The sequence below is a fragment of the Lepisosteus oculatus genome, chromosome 2 (assembly GCF_040954835.1).
Source record: "Lepisosteus oculatus isolate fLepOcu1 chromosome 2, fLepOcu1.hap2, whole genome shotgun sequence".
Taxonomy (NCBI): Eukaryota; Metazoa; Chordata; class Actinopteri; order Semionotiformes; family Lepisosteidae; genus Lepisosteus; species Lepisosteus oculatus.
This window is the reverse complement of record NC_090697.1, coordinates 67,302,687-67,317,843: the sequence shown is the minus strand read 5'-3', so window position 1 is coordinate 67,317,843 and position 15,157 is coordinate 67,302,687. Positions and strand designations below refer to the sequence as shown.

General features: G+C 37.7%; 1 protein-coding gene across 3 annotated transcripts; it reads right to left on the bottom strand.

Annotated features, from left to right (window-relative positions):
* Positions 1 to 1,161: 1,161 nt before the first annotated feature.
* Positions 1,162 to 14,947, bottom strand: LOC102692657 (lysosomal membrane ascorbate-dependent ferrireductase CYB561A3). 3 transcript variants are annotated; one of them, XM_015341396.2, is made up of 7 exons: positions 14,720 to 14,947; positions 14,192 to 14,296; positions 6,101 to 6,297; positions 5,248 to 5,456; positions 4,527 to 4,681; positions 3,729 to 3,894; positions 1,162 to 2,713 (listed from the first exon to the last, which is right to left on the bottom strand). In XM_015341396.2, exons 1-7 carry the CDS (start codon positions 14,788 to 14,790, stop codon positions 2,687 to 2,689), a joined length of 930 nt encoding a protein of 309 aa, XP_015196882.1. In that variant the 5' UTR covers positions 14,791 to 14,947; the 3' UTR covers positions 1,162 to 2,686. The 3 variants fall into 3 exon arrangements, with proteins under 3 accessions (XP_015196882.1, XP_015196903.1, XP_015196892.1); XM_015341417.2 differs by lacking the exons at positions 14,192 to 14,296; positions 14,720 to 14,947 and adding exons at positions 7,677 to 8,392; positions 9,979 to 10,401; XM_015341406.2 differs by lacking the exons at positions 14,192 to 14,296; positions 14,720 to 14,947 and adding an exon at positions 9,981 to 10,401.
* Positions 14,948 to 15,157: the final 210 nt, after the last annotated feature.

Here is a 15,157-nt window from a genome sequence, read left to right as displayed (position 1 = left end):
CCAGAAACAAAGAAAGAAAAACAGATTACTCAGTTGAGCAGATTTCTTCATAATAATGCCAAGTTTATAACACATTTGCACAGGCTTTAAAAAAAAACAATTAAGCTCCACATGATTCTTAACATTGATCAATCTGCTCTATTACAGTACGTCATAATCAAATCTAGTATCAACTAAAACATTTTTGGATGTTTGGAACATTTTGAAGGTAGAATTGTTTTATTGTAAGACAGTGACACCAGAGACAGAAAGTTAAGAAAGGTGAAGAGTTCACAGATGAGAAACAAACTCCTTTTCTCAGAATTTGCCTGGGTAAGGACAGCCTGGATAAATTCAGATACTCTTTGCTTTTGAGATCCTATGAGGTTGAAATCTCTTGCTTTATTAATCAAAAGGCATGTTTAATTTGACAGCCAGAAAACAGCCTTTGGAACTTAAGTAACTTTGGAACAAAAAAGTAAGACCATCTTTTGTTATAACAGCTTTCCCAATTCCTTTTTCTTGATTTTTTAAACACATGATTACACTTTGACATATGAAAGATCGCTGCCTACTAATTAAAAGCTTGATAGGTCCCCAAAATTCAGATGAAATCCCGAACCACTGGAAACGCTAACTCTATCAATCAATTAATAGCATAATTTAAAAGCTAAAAATTACATTTCTTAGCATATTTGGTTTGCCAAATGAAATGTGTGTTCAGAAACCTCTGTATAAACTGCATAATATGTCAACATCCCATTTTTTCTGTAACCACACCTCATTCCCTTTTCTCAACCATAATAATAATAATAATAATAATAATAATAATAATAATAATAATACGATTTTCATTCAATAACAATTTTCATTAATATTAAGTTTTTCTACTTATGTTTTGTTCATACCGCCTCAGTGCCTCACCATTGTGTGAATAATTGAAGTCTGTCCAAAAACAAGTGAAGACTCAGATGATCTGATTTCTTTAATATCGCTGATAAAGACATATTTATTGCAGTGGCTTGACCACTTTTAAATTATTTCAGAGTTCAAATTGGTGGTTATTCGCAGATCAAATTTTATTAAACACACCACATTATAATATAAGTAAAACATAACTCCAAGCAAATGAAGAAACAGTCAGAGACAGGCAGAGTGATACAGTAAAGCAGCACACTGGTCTTTTCTCATAATCAAAATACATTTATTGAACATTTAGAGGTCAGAATTTTAATGACACCAAGTCAAATTATCCTTAAAAACGGTTTCAATATATGTATGTTACATGAGTAAAAAGCTTCTCAATGAGCAAATTCTGCATCATCACAGAGGGTGTCTATCTTCAAAAGTGCAATTCACTCTTTCCTTTCTCAGTAGTACTGAAAAACCTTTTCAACTAAAAAAGAAATACTTTTTAGTTCCAAGTCAGACTTGGAACATTTTCCCCATACATTTCCTGTTTCAATACACTTTTCAATATTTTTAGTTATTGATTAACAGTTTTTGGCATTAATTGATCAGTTACAGGTGGCCGGGATACATTAAAGTAAGCATTAAATCTCCACATTAGTGAAAGAGTTGATTGGGCAAAGGTAACGAGGTGATTTAATCAGCTGAATGTCCAACATGGGGAAAATAAAGAAAGAAAATATGGATAAAACAAACATGCCCCAAGTAAGAGAGCAATACTTTTGTACTATTGGCATGTTGAAGGCTAAGCTAAGGGGCTGTCCTGGCGGGTTCGGTTTGGGATAATCATAGTCAGCAATTTCTACCTTGGCAAGATGTTACAGCCGAGCAGATGGACTGAGTTGTGCCACCTTGTCAAGATCGATTATCCTACTGGAAAGTGAATCTTCTCCCAGGTCCCAGGTGTCATGCAGACTGCAAAACGATTTCCTCCAGGATTTCTCTGTGCTTTGCTGCACCCATTTTGCCCTCCATCATCACAGGTTTACCAGTCCCTGACACAATGAAGCATCCCCTTAGCATGAAGCTACCACCACCATACGTCATCATGGTAGAGATGGTGTTCTCCGGATCACACTTGCACTAAACATTGCACTTAGCATTTAGGCCAAAAAGGTCAATTTTGGTCTCATCAAATGGAATCTTCTTCCACTTGGTCTAACAGTTTCCAAAATGCCTTCTTGCAAAAAATCCTAATTAATTACATAATGATTCCCTATTGCAACACAATAAAATGTAAAAAAGCCCAAGGGGGTGAAAAAGTTTGATAGCCACTGTATATATTATATACTAGTGATCATTTATACAAAAATAAAATGCTTCTAACTTAGAGATTTACTCTGGTTTTCCATACACTGTATTCCCTTATCCGACAGCAACACATTTATCCAGACCCTGCTAACTGTGTATTTGTCCTGTATTTGTCATAACTGTATTATGAATATCATGCTAGATATCCCAATTTCTCATTAGTTTTGTGGTCATTTACTTACAAATATTAACAGTTATCTTCTGTTTAAATGACCTCGTTAAGAGCACCTACTGTCTTGATTTATAAAAATGAAGATAACAGTGTCTGTATCTTGGAGCAGGGAATGGGATTAAAACAGAGGGTTTTATAGGCAGGAGACCGTGTAGGAAGGAAGGAGTCACGCTCCTAATCCTGAGTGCAATGTTCACAAAAGGGACATCTGTGCAGTAAGAGCTGTCCAGGAAATAATTTCATTCCATTCCTTAGCTATTGTCTCTCTTCACGCAGTAGTGGCTGAGAAGGAAAAGAAACAAGTCACAAACTATAGTACTTAAAGTGGACAACATCCTTAAAGAGCAGACTTAGGACCAATAAAAAAAACTAGAATCATGTTAAAAACAGCATTCAGAAACCTGATAGAGCTCACTCCCCATAATTTCTATCCTTATATTTCATTCTGTTGATGCATGTTTTTTGCACATCTGATGTTGTTTTTGCACATTACCTGTTACCTTTTTGTTGTTTTGAACATTGCCTGTTGTTTTTTGCACACTGCCTGTTATCTCTGTCTTTCTTTTATTATACAATTGTATTGTTGTTTTTTTTTACTACATATCGTCTGAGAGCTAGCTAAATAGCATTTCGTTATTCCATATACTTGTATATGAGTATAATGACAATAAACTTGAACTTGAACTCCCAGACAAAGAGCAAACAGCTGTGTTCCAAAAAACACACCGCCGCATGTCTCCACATGGTGGTGCAGCTGTTCAAGAAAGGTTTCTGTAACACGTTTTTAAATTCCAGAATTTCAGTTCGCTACACTTACTGTCGAGGTACTGACTTGAAACTGGGGCAACGGAAAGAAATGCTACATGTGGCGTGAGAGACGCCTGTCTGGCACGTCTCCAGACATTTTTCATTGCATCATGGGCGTTTCCCCGGACCAAACTAATGCTGGCATCTTGAAAATGTGTGCAATGGACATAGATTTAAGATCCAAGATCTTAAGTGCACATGTGTTGATACATAAAACTCTTTTTCGTAACCCCATAAGTTGCTCTTTAAAACTAATATTCTTAACTATATTGGAAATACCAGTGGGCAAATAATTACAGCCTTTTAAAACTGCTCTACCTTGTATACAGTGAATGAGCCGATCTGCACATAGATGGAAAAACACTGTATATCCACAGTAAATGGAATGTTAGATTAATTGTATTTAAATTGAAAGCAAACAATACAACATGCCTAAGTGGATGTATGGCACTATGTGTGCATTATAGCCAGAAGGCCACTTCACACTTACCCTTGAGCTGTCATCTTCAGGCCCTGACTCTGGTCGACGCCACGACTGTTTCGACAGAATACCCAGGACCACTACTCCAAAAGCAACAATCAAGATGCCCAATGAGTTTGCAAAAACAGCCTCTGGGGGCAGGGTGGAGTACGGCTGAGTCTTGTTTCCACTCTTCCTAGTGAGTCAACCCAGGTAACAAAATATAATTCAGTTTCACACACAGGGGATTTAGAATCTATTTCACAATTGCATAGAAAGATATTTTCTGACCCCTGGTACTAGGTCTTTTAAAAAATAATGTAGAACAATATTGGTAATATATTGGCAACAAAAAATCTAATAAAGATAGTAGATTTGATGTTGATACTGATTGATCCCTATTTTCTAATGCCCAAAACCCAAACTAGAATTGGATTTTTTTTTACCTTCCTTGCTTTCTGTTTTGGAGGATACACGTACTTTATATCAATCAATCCTCTGAAGCATTGTCCAGTCATCTGCAATGTCTAGAGACATTCTGATACATTTCTTATTAATAGGGTATACAAGAGCTGAGCGCAGGACAGGGATTGCTTGTCAATGGTGACCTGTGGAAGTTACAAAAACTTTGGACTTGCTAAGCCCAAGCAATGCTTGCCAATTGTTCACACCAAGATTCCGATAAGAGCAGATCCAAAGTAACTCTCAATTTTACTTTAAAGGACTATGAGATACAAAATCAGGCTATGCAAAGTTCACAAATAAAAACACTGATGTCACACAATGACTTTCAGGTGTTTCCTGCTTCTAGGCAAAGTCATCACTTACAGAGAAAAGATGAGCTTCTCGTTGATGCCTGAGATGCAGGAAATAATACCCATAATGAAAATGGCACTGCCCATCCACACATGCAAAGGCTTGACAAACTTGCGGAGATCTAAGGGAGAGCAGGGCAGCAGGAATGTGCATAGACCCAGAGCCCACTGTTGGTGAAGATTAAGACAATAATGAGTCAAAAAATTCAAACTGGGCTTTGAGAGGACCTTGAAAAAAAAAGCCTGAACTTGGAGCAAAGTAAATAATTAGGGAAATATATTGGAAAATTACATTATGCACATATTAACATGTTATTTCTCTTCCAAGGGGCTAAAGAGAAACCAGATCAACTTGTATCTGAAAGGAATGTTTTTTATAGGAATTGTTAAAAAGTAGATTGTTAGGGAAATTAACTTGAAATCTGCATAGCACAAAATGGCTCAATTCCTGGTCTTAGAGGCATGTCAAATGCAGATAAGTAAAAAGAAGAAGAGATCACAAGTTCCTCATATTTTCTTTGATCCATTGTTGAACATGATTGTGGTCATTGTGTTGACTTTAGTCAGAATGGTGCAGGTTTTTAAATGCTTAAATAAATTGATCTTTATTTGACCACAAATCGAATCAGTCCTTTAAACTGTAAACATCCCTTTGACCAAGACCAACTGGCTTCTTTACTTACAGTGCAACTACTGTACAGTAGGTATACCAAAGACAGTAACAGTGTCCTTACCTGAGTTGCAAAAAGAACCACAGTACAGATGCCCACCCAGCTGTGCACAGAGTAGAGGTTGGGGGTACTTTGCTTGTTGTGGAAGTCAAAGACCGCGCAGAGACCCAGCACAGCCAGGAGCAGTGCCAGGAACATCAGAACAGCATGAAGCAGCTTCCAGGGCAACTTATTTTCACCCCAGGTAAGGGGAATTCGATAGAGAACTGCCGCTGTAGTGCAGTAATAGAGGAAAAGGGCAAACAAGGAGAGTGGGAGTCAGACTGATTATATGATTTGACATTATCAAGCAGTCCTGAAAAGCTGGCGTAAAAAACATTACCCCTTTCCGTCATCAGGCAGAAAATCAAGGAGAAGACCAGTGACGTTCAGAAGCACTGTGGGGAAATAAAACTATTCTGATATTTTGGGGGTGTTCATTTTAATGTATAACTGCTGGATGGTTTTAGATTAGAATGCTATAATAGATACATTAATCTTTAACAAAATAATGTGATAAATGAGAATGAGAAAGTGTTCTGATTCACATAAACGACCAATAATTATATTATGATAAAATACACAGCAAACTGTTTATTTATAACTGGTAGGTTGATGGGTCAAATTTGAAGTAGGGCAAAGTACAAGTGCCATTGGACTTTACTTCACCCACGCTGCTTAAATTTCCAGCTGTATAAATAAGTGCAAATGTAACTTTGGTTAAAAGCGTCAACCACATAAATTAGTATTTTTTTATGAGACTTGCATGATAGTTCTCTTCTTATTAATACAACTAAAGACAGCATTTGTTCCCAGATCAGGTATTCTTAGCGATCTCCCCAACACAGTAAGATAAGGTTAAACATCCTTGACTCACCATTGCCATATACCACAACCAGTCCAGTCACCATCAGCACAGGGTGCCAATTAAACTGCAGCCCTGAGCCATCCCAGGCAAAACCCCCACGCCACTTCGAGTTCCAGTAGGACACAAAAACCACACACAAGAAACCCAGGCACAGACACAGCAGGTAGGACACATAGAAGGAGAGTACAGAACTCATGGTGCACCACCTGGGAGGGAATAAGAAAAAGGAGAGGGAGAGAGTTTACGTCAATTAAGAGTTTCACAGTAGATGGTTCAGCTGGTCTGTGCATAAAATGATCAGAAACGTTTTACCTTTACTTGAGATCAGTATGCACAGCAATAAAGTGCTAAGACTTCCCCACCAGATAGACAATACACTAAGAATTCTCAACCTTTTTATACAGCACAGTTTCTTGTGGTCTGTGACCAAAGTTGGCTTGTTTCACACAGGTGTTTTTCATCTTGTTCTTTAAGTTTATTATGTCTTCTCTTAACACCTAATAGGAGGAAATTGATTGCTGCAGCAACTGACACAGATCATTTTTATCTTGTTTTAATTTTGTTGTTTTATTTGGCTAGGTTAATATACTCCAAAAATTACTGTAATACTTCCCACAACATAATTAAGCAATAATATTGTGTTCTTGAATATGTGCAAGCCATAATACACATGCATGTTGCACTTCATCCTCATACTGTATAATGAAATCTGTATCCCTATTTCTCGAAGCAACGAAAATTATGTGTTGTGGCTATGGCCCATTACGGATATCCTACTTCAGTTCTTAAAAAGAGTAAGGAATACAGTACATTTCTTCAGAGGACTGGATAACTTCCAAACCAGGCATGAAACTCCATTAATACTGTGTCACACTTTGCAAGAGCAGACAGTTACTAAGAGTCAGTGTGTGACTTAAACACCAGCCTGTTCATGTCAAGCCTTGAGCCTGAGTAGTAAGGGCAATTTCCCTAAATCCCCTGATTAGTAAGGGCAATTTCCCTAAATCCCCTTGGTCAGTCAGAAAGCTCTGGCTTCAGCATCAAAGAATCGCTGTGTCATTCTGACAAGGGTCATGATTGAGGACAAATCCTGAAGATCTCAGTGTAACATGCATCTTAAAATCCAAAAGATCTCAACTACAGACAAAAAGACAGAAACAAATGTGCAAATTAAACAAATTATTCAGTGCACCACTTTCATACTCTAATTACTGTAGTATTTGAGCATTATTTTTCAACATTATTTTTAAAATGTGATACTCAGTGGGATGGTAAATAGTGTTGCTGTCCCATGGGTCTCAGCACCTGTGTTCAATTCCTGGCACTGGTTTGGTTGTTTTAAATTGTTCCTTTCTCCACAACCCTGTGATCCACTGGAGTCCTGTCTAGGGTGAGAGAAGACTTGTACTTTGTTCCACCTCTTATCTCCTGGGATAAACTCCAGGCTGACACAACCCTTCCCAGCACACCCAGATTCTGTGATAATGGGTGGATAGTTTAGATGTTGAAGTGAATGGTACAGCTTGAAAAATGTTATTTTAAATCCACTTTTTCACAAAATGTTGGTTTAAATTGTCTTACCAACCTTAATAATGAATTATTCTTCCAGAAGAGAGCATTATGGGGAAGTCTTCTTCAGTAGCTTTACTGGAAAGTTCATATTAATCTGGACTGAGGATGATGTTTCATATTTGAGCATTAGTGCTATTGCTTTATCTAAATATGTTTTAATATCACATTGCTTGCACTGGAAAACCTACAGTATATGAGTCCACGATACAGGTGTTCATAAGGTTTGAGGGTCTTAATTATACAAATCATTATATTTACTTAACTACAACATGCATACAATAACCCAAATGCGTTAGTCAATTTTTAATTGGCTGCTTTACATTTCTTGATAGTAAATACAAATGAGTTGTCTTATCTTAAAGACAGTCCAAATTGCGAGAAAATGAAACCAGTGCTAAAAAACAACAAACACATACAGCACAGAACATATGAGACATTAAAAACACAGTTACAAGAGTATAAGAGCACTTGTAATAGGCCTTAAACCACATGACATAATCACATCTATTGTCTATTGTTTATACAATTGGAAGAGAACAAATACTTCATGTACACATTCACATGAGGAGTGGACGATCCAAGGGAAATTTTTAATTTTCTTTGTTGTATTGTACTGTCTCATATAAATGCTGCTCTTCTAATATGGGCTTATTATACTGCTGCAGTAATTTCCCACACAGCCTTTGGCCGGGTTGGCTTCAGTTTCAACCGTTAGCACCAATCCAACTGCTGTAGTAAATTAAATAGTAAATAGTAAAAAGAAAATCACTAAAGAGTAATACACTGTTGTAGTATTGCTACAAATCAGGTATTGCAAAAAAGGGGAGAATCAGGAAATTACCAAGCAGATTAATCAATACATAAAATAATCATTACCCCAAATGATTTCACCAATAATATATCTATGGCTGGTATAGTTAGAGGCACACATATTCTTTGTTCTTTGGCCCAGCATTGTTGAAAAGAGTAATAATTCAGGCACACTTAGTTAAATATTTATTAATAATACACACATTAATCTACACACAACATAAACATACAACACACTGGTTACAAAGTATACAAATTTACAAATAAAAAATCCCGGAGACCTAACAGCCTAACGACCCAGAAAAATCCCAGACTGTTACTAATTATTCAAACTCTTCTAAAATGCCTACAAAGACCCAAAGAAGAAATCTCTCTCTGTAAAACCGGATGCCACAAAACTGCGAAACTATCTCCCTGTTCTAAAAATGTACCTAATAACAAGACAAAGCAATTTTTAACCGAGGGATTGGTAACGCTGGAAATCAGAGTTCCCTAAAAGCTACCTACAGAATAGCAAGCTCTCTTAACAGTTCATATACTTAGCTCCAGTGTGTTTTTTCTGGGTGATCTTAGACAAAGAGCTCTCATCTTCAATATCTTCTTTTTTCTCCTCCCCCTCTTGTCTCCCCCTTTTATTCTCTTGTACTGTTAACTGACACTTAATCAACTACCCAGAACTAAATTGACTAAGGTAATCCAAGGTAAACTTTATGATTGTTTTGATCACTGAATCTGGACTCCCTACACAGCCAAACCTCTTGGCCAAACATCCATTTGCTTTGAAGCTGGAAATGTTGACACTAGCCAGGTATTACCCATTATATCTAGATTCTTAGAGACACTTCCATAGTCACCCATAGTCATAACAGTATGATCAAACGTTACAACTGCAACTTACAGCAGATCAGAATTGTTAAAATCATCAGACTATGAGAACAACAGGATAGTCAATTTCTTGTCAATGCAAATTTATTTAGATTAAATAAATGCCAAATAGATTAAATAAATTGGGTAAACATATGATGCACTATCATATGCATCATATGATGCATAAACATATGATGTGCTATAATCAAAACAGTTAGGCACTTTAATTCCCATGGAAGCTAGGGAGGTAAAAGGGCCTGTTTGGAATTTACCTGTCCAAGATCTACTATTACTGTTGCACATGAACTAATGCCAAGGTTCAACTTCAACATTAAAATTGCACATTAAATTAATATTAATATGGAATTACACACCATTTCAAATGTATCCCACCCAGATCTAATTGTGAATACCATACAATAATAATTTAACTGCCACAGCTATTTCATATTCAGATTCTGATGAAAATCCAGCAATCCTTAATTCAGAAAACAGTGATCTAAACAGAATATAAAATTCTCCTTCAGGCAGAAGACAAGATAAACCTGGCAAATATACTTCCAAAATCTTTCTCTTCCCCCAGAATAAACAGACATTGTAGTGAACTAGTATCTGAGAAAAGACAGCTGTGCACTCACACGGTATATCTGCTTTTCCACTGAAATTGGTACCCTTCAGAGTCCACAGGACCTCTCTCCCTTTCAAGTATCTTCTCTTTCTTGGCACAGAATTCACTGTCTGGTTTTCTCTTCCTCTTCCACAACACAAATTCCCCTCTGGTAAGGGAGTCTTTGTCTTGCTATCTGGTACTGCTTTCTAACGCCCCTGCTTGCTCTCTCTCAGTCACTCTACTTCTCTGTTGTGCTTCCTATTTCCCATAATCCGCCTCCCTCTCTCACAGCCTTCCTCTTTCGCATTCACCCACGGACTCTGTTTCTCCCTGTCTGCACTCTATCAGCTCTTTGCCGCTATTAACGTCTCCAGTCTCTGCTCTCCCTTCTTTATAAGCACGCATGAAGAGAGACAGAATGGGCGGAAATCAACCACTCTCGAGTCAAACAGGCCCGCAAGAGCAGAGGGAGGCAGGTGACGGGGAACCGAAATTTGAGTCTGCTTCCTCATTCACTCAGGCAGCTGCCGGTGTGGCTGGCTGGGGTGGAGGAAAGTTATTCAACCAGCACTCGAGGCGCAGAAAGCAAACTGCACTGCAAGTAAGCATGAATGCATTCTCAGTGCAAGCTCAGTGCCACCAACATCACAGCGCAATTCCAGCAAGGGCTGCTCAGCCCTCTAGTTTCTGCTCAACCTAAAATCTCAGGTCACAGGATAGTTAGCTTGATTGGAACAATTATGAATCATTCACCTGTAAGAACAGCTGGACTGGAAGACTACCTCTCCCCTCCTAAATACACATCCTGTTCATTCCATAGGGGCTACAGTAGTCTTCTCACTTTTGTTGTGCCTCCTGCTTCCTGTTTACATGGCATAACTGTGACTGCCACCTGGCCACCGTAATTCAAAGAACCCATTAATGCAAGCTCAACTAAAAATAATTTGGTTATTGGTATATTATCGTGTTTTATATTTAATATACATACATAATTAAGTATATAAAATGGTTGTTTAAATTAATTATTAATTATTAATAAATATAAATATTGGTTTTGTTTTGTTCCATCTAGCAGCGTTTCAGAAGTGAATCTTCAGCTTCCTGGCTTCGCTTCTAAAGATCCACAAGTCCAGCTCCAAGTTCAGCTTCCAAATTCTCCTACTAACACTCACCAATGCACATAAAAAAACCTTTCCACCCCATTAAAATGCCCTGACTCAGAAAAGGGCAGGCTCCTGGATCAGGACATGCAACGATATACGGAAGAGTGTTATACTGGTAGGCAATCCATAGGTGTGGAAGCATTTCCTAACTTTATTTCATTATTTTGTGAGGATGTTTCAGGTGTAATGTGATCATCAAGACTCAGGAAAGATACCCATAGCTTTAGCTTATAGAAGTGCTACATGCTTGAACCATACCTTCCTTCACAGTTGAAAAGCTGTCAATAAATATTTTTAGACTAGGCTAAGGAAAGGATCTTTATAATACATAACTGCTTCTACAACCCAGGCATGCATCAGATTAGTGAAAATACAAGTTATGTCACATAATTATATATTGTACATATTAGGCATCACCACTTTACAACCGTCAGGCTGCAATCCTACTGGAAGTGCTGCTGACTGTCTGACTTTCTGGTTATCCTACCTACTTACAGTCACTATCTCCCAGCCGGGAAGATACAAGCTCCAACAAGCAGTGGATAACATCACAGTCAGCAGCAGGTGACCACGAAAAAGCGATAAGACTACTGCCTGCCCCTGTGGAATGAACAGGATCACATGACAGGGTAGTATGTCAGAGGAGGCACACCCTCTTATACTCTGAAGTGTCAAGATTTCGAGTTAAGTAACACCGTAGAAAAGTGGTCAGGTTAGTATTTGCAGAGTCATGTGGCAGTTGTAGCTCACAAAGACCTTATTGCAACTTACTGGCAGTGGAGGCAAACCTCGCGATCATATAAATTGATATGGAACCCCACAAATAATCGGAGAAGGTTAACTAACACTGATGCCTGCTGTACACTTGATCACAGCAAAACCACAGCATCACCTGCACTGAAAAACAGAGAACATCACCTCACTGTTAAAGAAAAAGGTAAACAGGTATTAGGATTAATGCAAAGCTGTATTGTCCTGGTTTCATTTCTTTTTTGCAATTCCTCTTATGCTGTCCTTTTGATGCACAGCTATTGTTGCAGCCTTCCACGCTAGCACACCTATTTCCCACATGTTTTCTGAAAAGGCATCTGAAAATGCACAAATATATTGCATGGTGGAAGCTTTGCAAGCTTAACTAAATAATCATTCTCTGCAACACATCCCTTCTCCCAGCTTAAATAAAAAAGGCAGGGCAGAGGTGATAAACAGTGTGCCCATGAAACCTGAAATAAAGTTAACCTGGCAATTGCTTTTCTTGCTTTCATGATTATATTACTTGTTTACTGTGGGTTGAGTACACTTTCCAGAAACGATTGACAGCAGTTACCTCGTGAAACTGAGCAATCTGAATACAATATTACCACAAAAGTCCTTGTACAGTATGTTTCCCACAATACATGTGCTCGGCATAACATGATGTCCTGGTCTCTCCTGCCAGATGAATTACAGAGGGCCTAAGCTCGAGACCAAAAAAAACCTTCACATACATAACACTCTGCACCCAAAGATATAACAAGGTCCGTTTGGTTCGTGGTTTTATTATTCTGAACAAACATGAAAGAAAAACCTAACTTCCTTTGACATCTGTCTACTCATTGAAATAAATTGTATCTAAACTCAGTACAAAATATCAGAAATAAAGCAAGGAAGCTACTACTACTGCTGACAGTCAAGTGTGCTTGTCTCAGAGTTGTTCTACAAAGACTCCTCAAGCAAAACAAAGGCACACCTTCAATAAGCGCCATCTGAACATCCCATTACAATGTCTTTGGCATCTGTCACTTTAGCGGCCTCTAGTGGTAACCCTTCTGTCAACGCAGCCTTCCTCGCTTTGTCTTGCTGGGGTAATAAATTACACTGTAACAACAAAGCACTTCCAAAATTAACTCAAATGTAAAACCACCTTTAACTGAAAACCACTAAAATTAACAATCCATCCAACTGGAGAACTTTCTTCTGTAATTCCTCTCTCCTTCAATTCCACATGATGCTCTGAAGTCCTTTATTGAAGTTGGTCAAAAGAGCATCAACAATCCATATACAGTTTCTATGATATACCTGTTTTGTGTTTATTGCAACAATATTGTATAAAATGCATCAAAGGCAGCTTCAGACCATTTAGTCATACTTCAGTGAGATGACATAGCTGAAAGTGGCTTCCAACATTAAAGGCAAAACCTCAGTGGCAATATATACCTCAATACTAGTCCACAAACTTATAAAAGGACATTTTATAATTGCCCAGAACTCAACTGCAACTGCTACGTAATGCAGTACATAATTAGTAGACCACAGGACACGATGCCTGACCAAGATTACTCCACAAATTTGAGGCTTTGGGTTTCCTTCAGTTCTTTCAGCTGACCCAGCTCAAAATAGATCAGTGCTGTGCATCCAACAACACAAAAAAAAAAACACACCACCCAAAATTTTCTCCCTTACGTCTTTTACATTGTAAGATCTAACAAAAGGTATTTCCAGGATACAATTAGCACCTAAACTTTGCCAAGTCAAATGCTTTTTTTTTCTATTTTCTGTCAGTCTGTAGTTTTTAAAATGCAATTAAGTGAGATAGTGAGTAATAGTTTCAAGTGCACCACTTCTGTTATTTATGCAAGTTAATTATTCCACAGTTTCAACGTTGTGCCATTGGAAACATATCCTGTGATCTCTAATTTTACATTTAATCCTACAGTACATAATACAAAACTAAAATGCCAATCCAATCAGGTCACATCTATGCTGACTCGGTGTTTGATAACCAGACGCAAGGTGCTATCCGTGAGAATATACAATTTGTAATACTACCTCTTCACAGTAACGTTATATTGATGATTCTGCTGATTCTAGAATGAGGAAGCAAGTCATTCAGCTAGGAAATTAAACACAAACATTATGACTCGTTTTGTTTCAATGTCTTGTTGTGTAGTCTTCCAGGAAATCACTTTAGATTTCAATATTTTATCCTTGTATAAATATACAATTGTAACAAAGTTTAGTTTTCAGAATGTAAAATATTAAACAGAATGCTACAGAAATGAAAATACAGGATCAACAATACAGAAGCAGATTACTTACTGTGAAATGCAGTATGGTGTACTGTCTGTTTTGCACAATTCGTAAACGGCAGTCACCCGCTGGATGGAGTGTTGTATAAACTCCAAAGTAAAAATTACGTAGCCCCTTTAAAACACAGGAATGCAAGTTTATGCAAGGCGGTCACAAAATACCACGTGTCTATGACTTAGCTTGAGTAAAAAAGTTATTCAACATGTCGGTAATTTGCGCACGCAGGTCTAGACGGATTAATACAACAACACAACCAAGGATAATAACGAATGAGAATAATAACTTCATCTTCCACAGCAAAGAGAGCAATAAAACGTTTCTGTCACGTTTGTTTTTTAGCTATCCCTTTTCATCAAAAGAATCCATTTTGCAAACGTTTGTATGACAAGTTTTTCAGTTCTGTTCGTTTTACTTAAAATACGTGGTAACAATAATAAGAGACGTTTTGTGTATTTTCCCTTTTTTTAGTTAAAGGAATACAGGAATATTATATCTCTTATGATCGGTTATAGTCATCATTTATGTGTCACTTCAAACCTTGTGTCTGTTTGATGCTGGAGAAATGGTATATTCAGTCCCGAAACAGATCTGATTTGTTTCACTGACATGAAAGTGTAGTAAGGGAGCAATCCAGATTAATCGGAGTCGTAGGTTCTCATCTAATTCTGTCAGTAAATTCCATAAAGATCCGAATACGCCGGGTCCATTTCTCGAGTTTCGCCATAAAAGCTGGAACTGCAATTTGTCTTTGCAGTGGAGAATTACAAAAACGATTTCCGGAAATACCTGAACTGCAGAGTTTGCGGCACTTTTTTGGAAGGGGGGTGTACGGAAGACCACATACTGTACTGTACGTTGCCACACCGCAAATATATATTAGTGAGTTAATTCTCTTACAGTTTGTTAATTATGAAAACAGTGCTATGTATAAAGGGACAAGTAGAGGTTAATTGAATGGAATTTCGGCGCCTGGCA

Excerpts from the sequence above, each read along its gene's own strand:
- LOC102692657 (XM_015341396.2), bottom strand. The coding sequence starts at position 14,790 with ATGTCAGTGAAACAAATCAGATCTGTTTCGGGACTGAATATACCATTT. Across the intron at positions 14,297-14,719 it reads CAGCATCAAACAGACACAAG|GGGCTACGTAATTTTTACTT; the intron begins GTTTGAAGTGAC and ends TGTGTTTTAAAG. Across the intron at positions 3,895-4,526 it reads GAGAAGCTCATCTTTTCTCT|GAAGAGTGGAAACAAGACTC; the intron begins GTAAGTGATGAC and ends TTGACTCACTAG.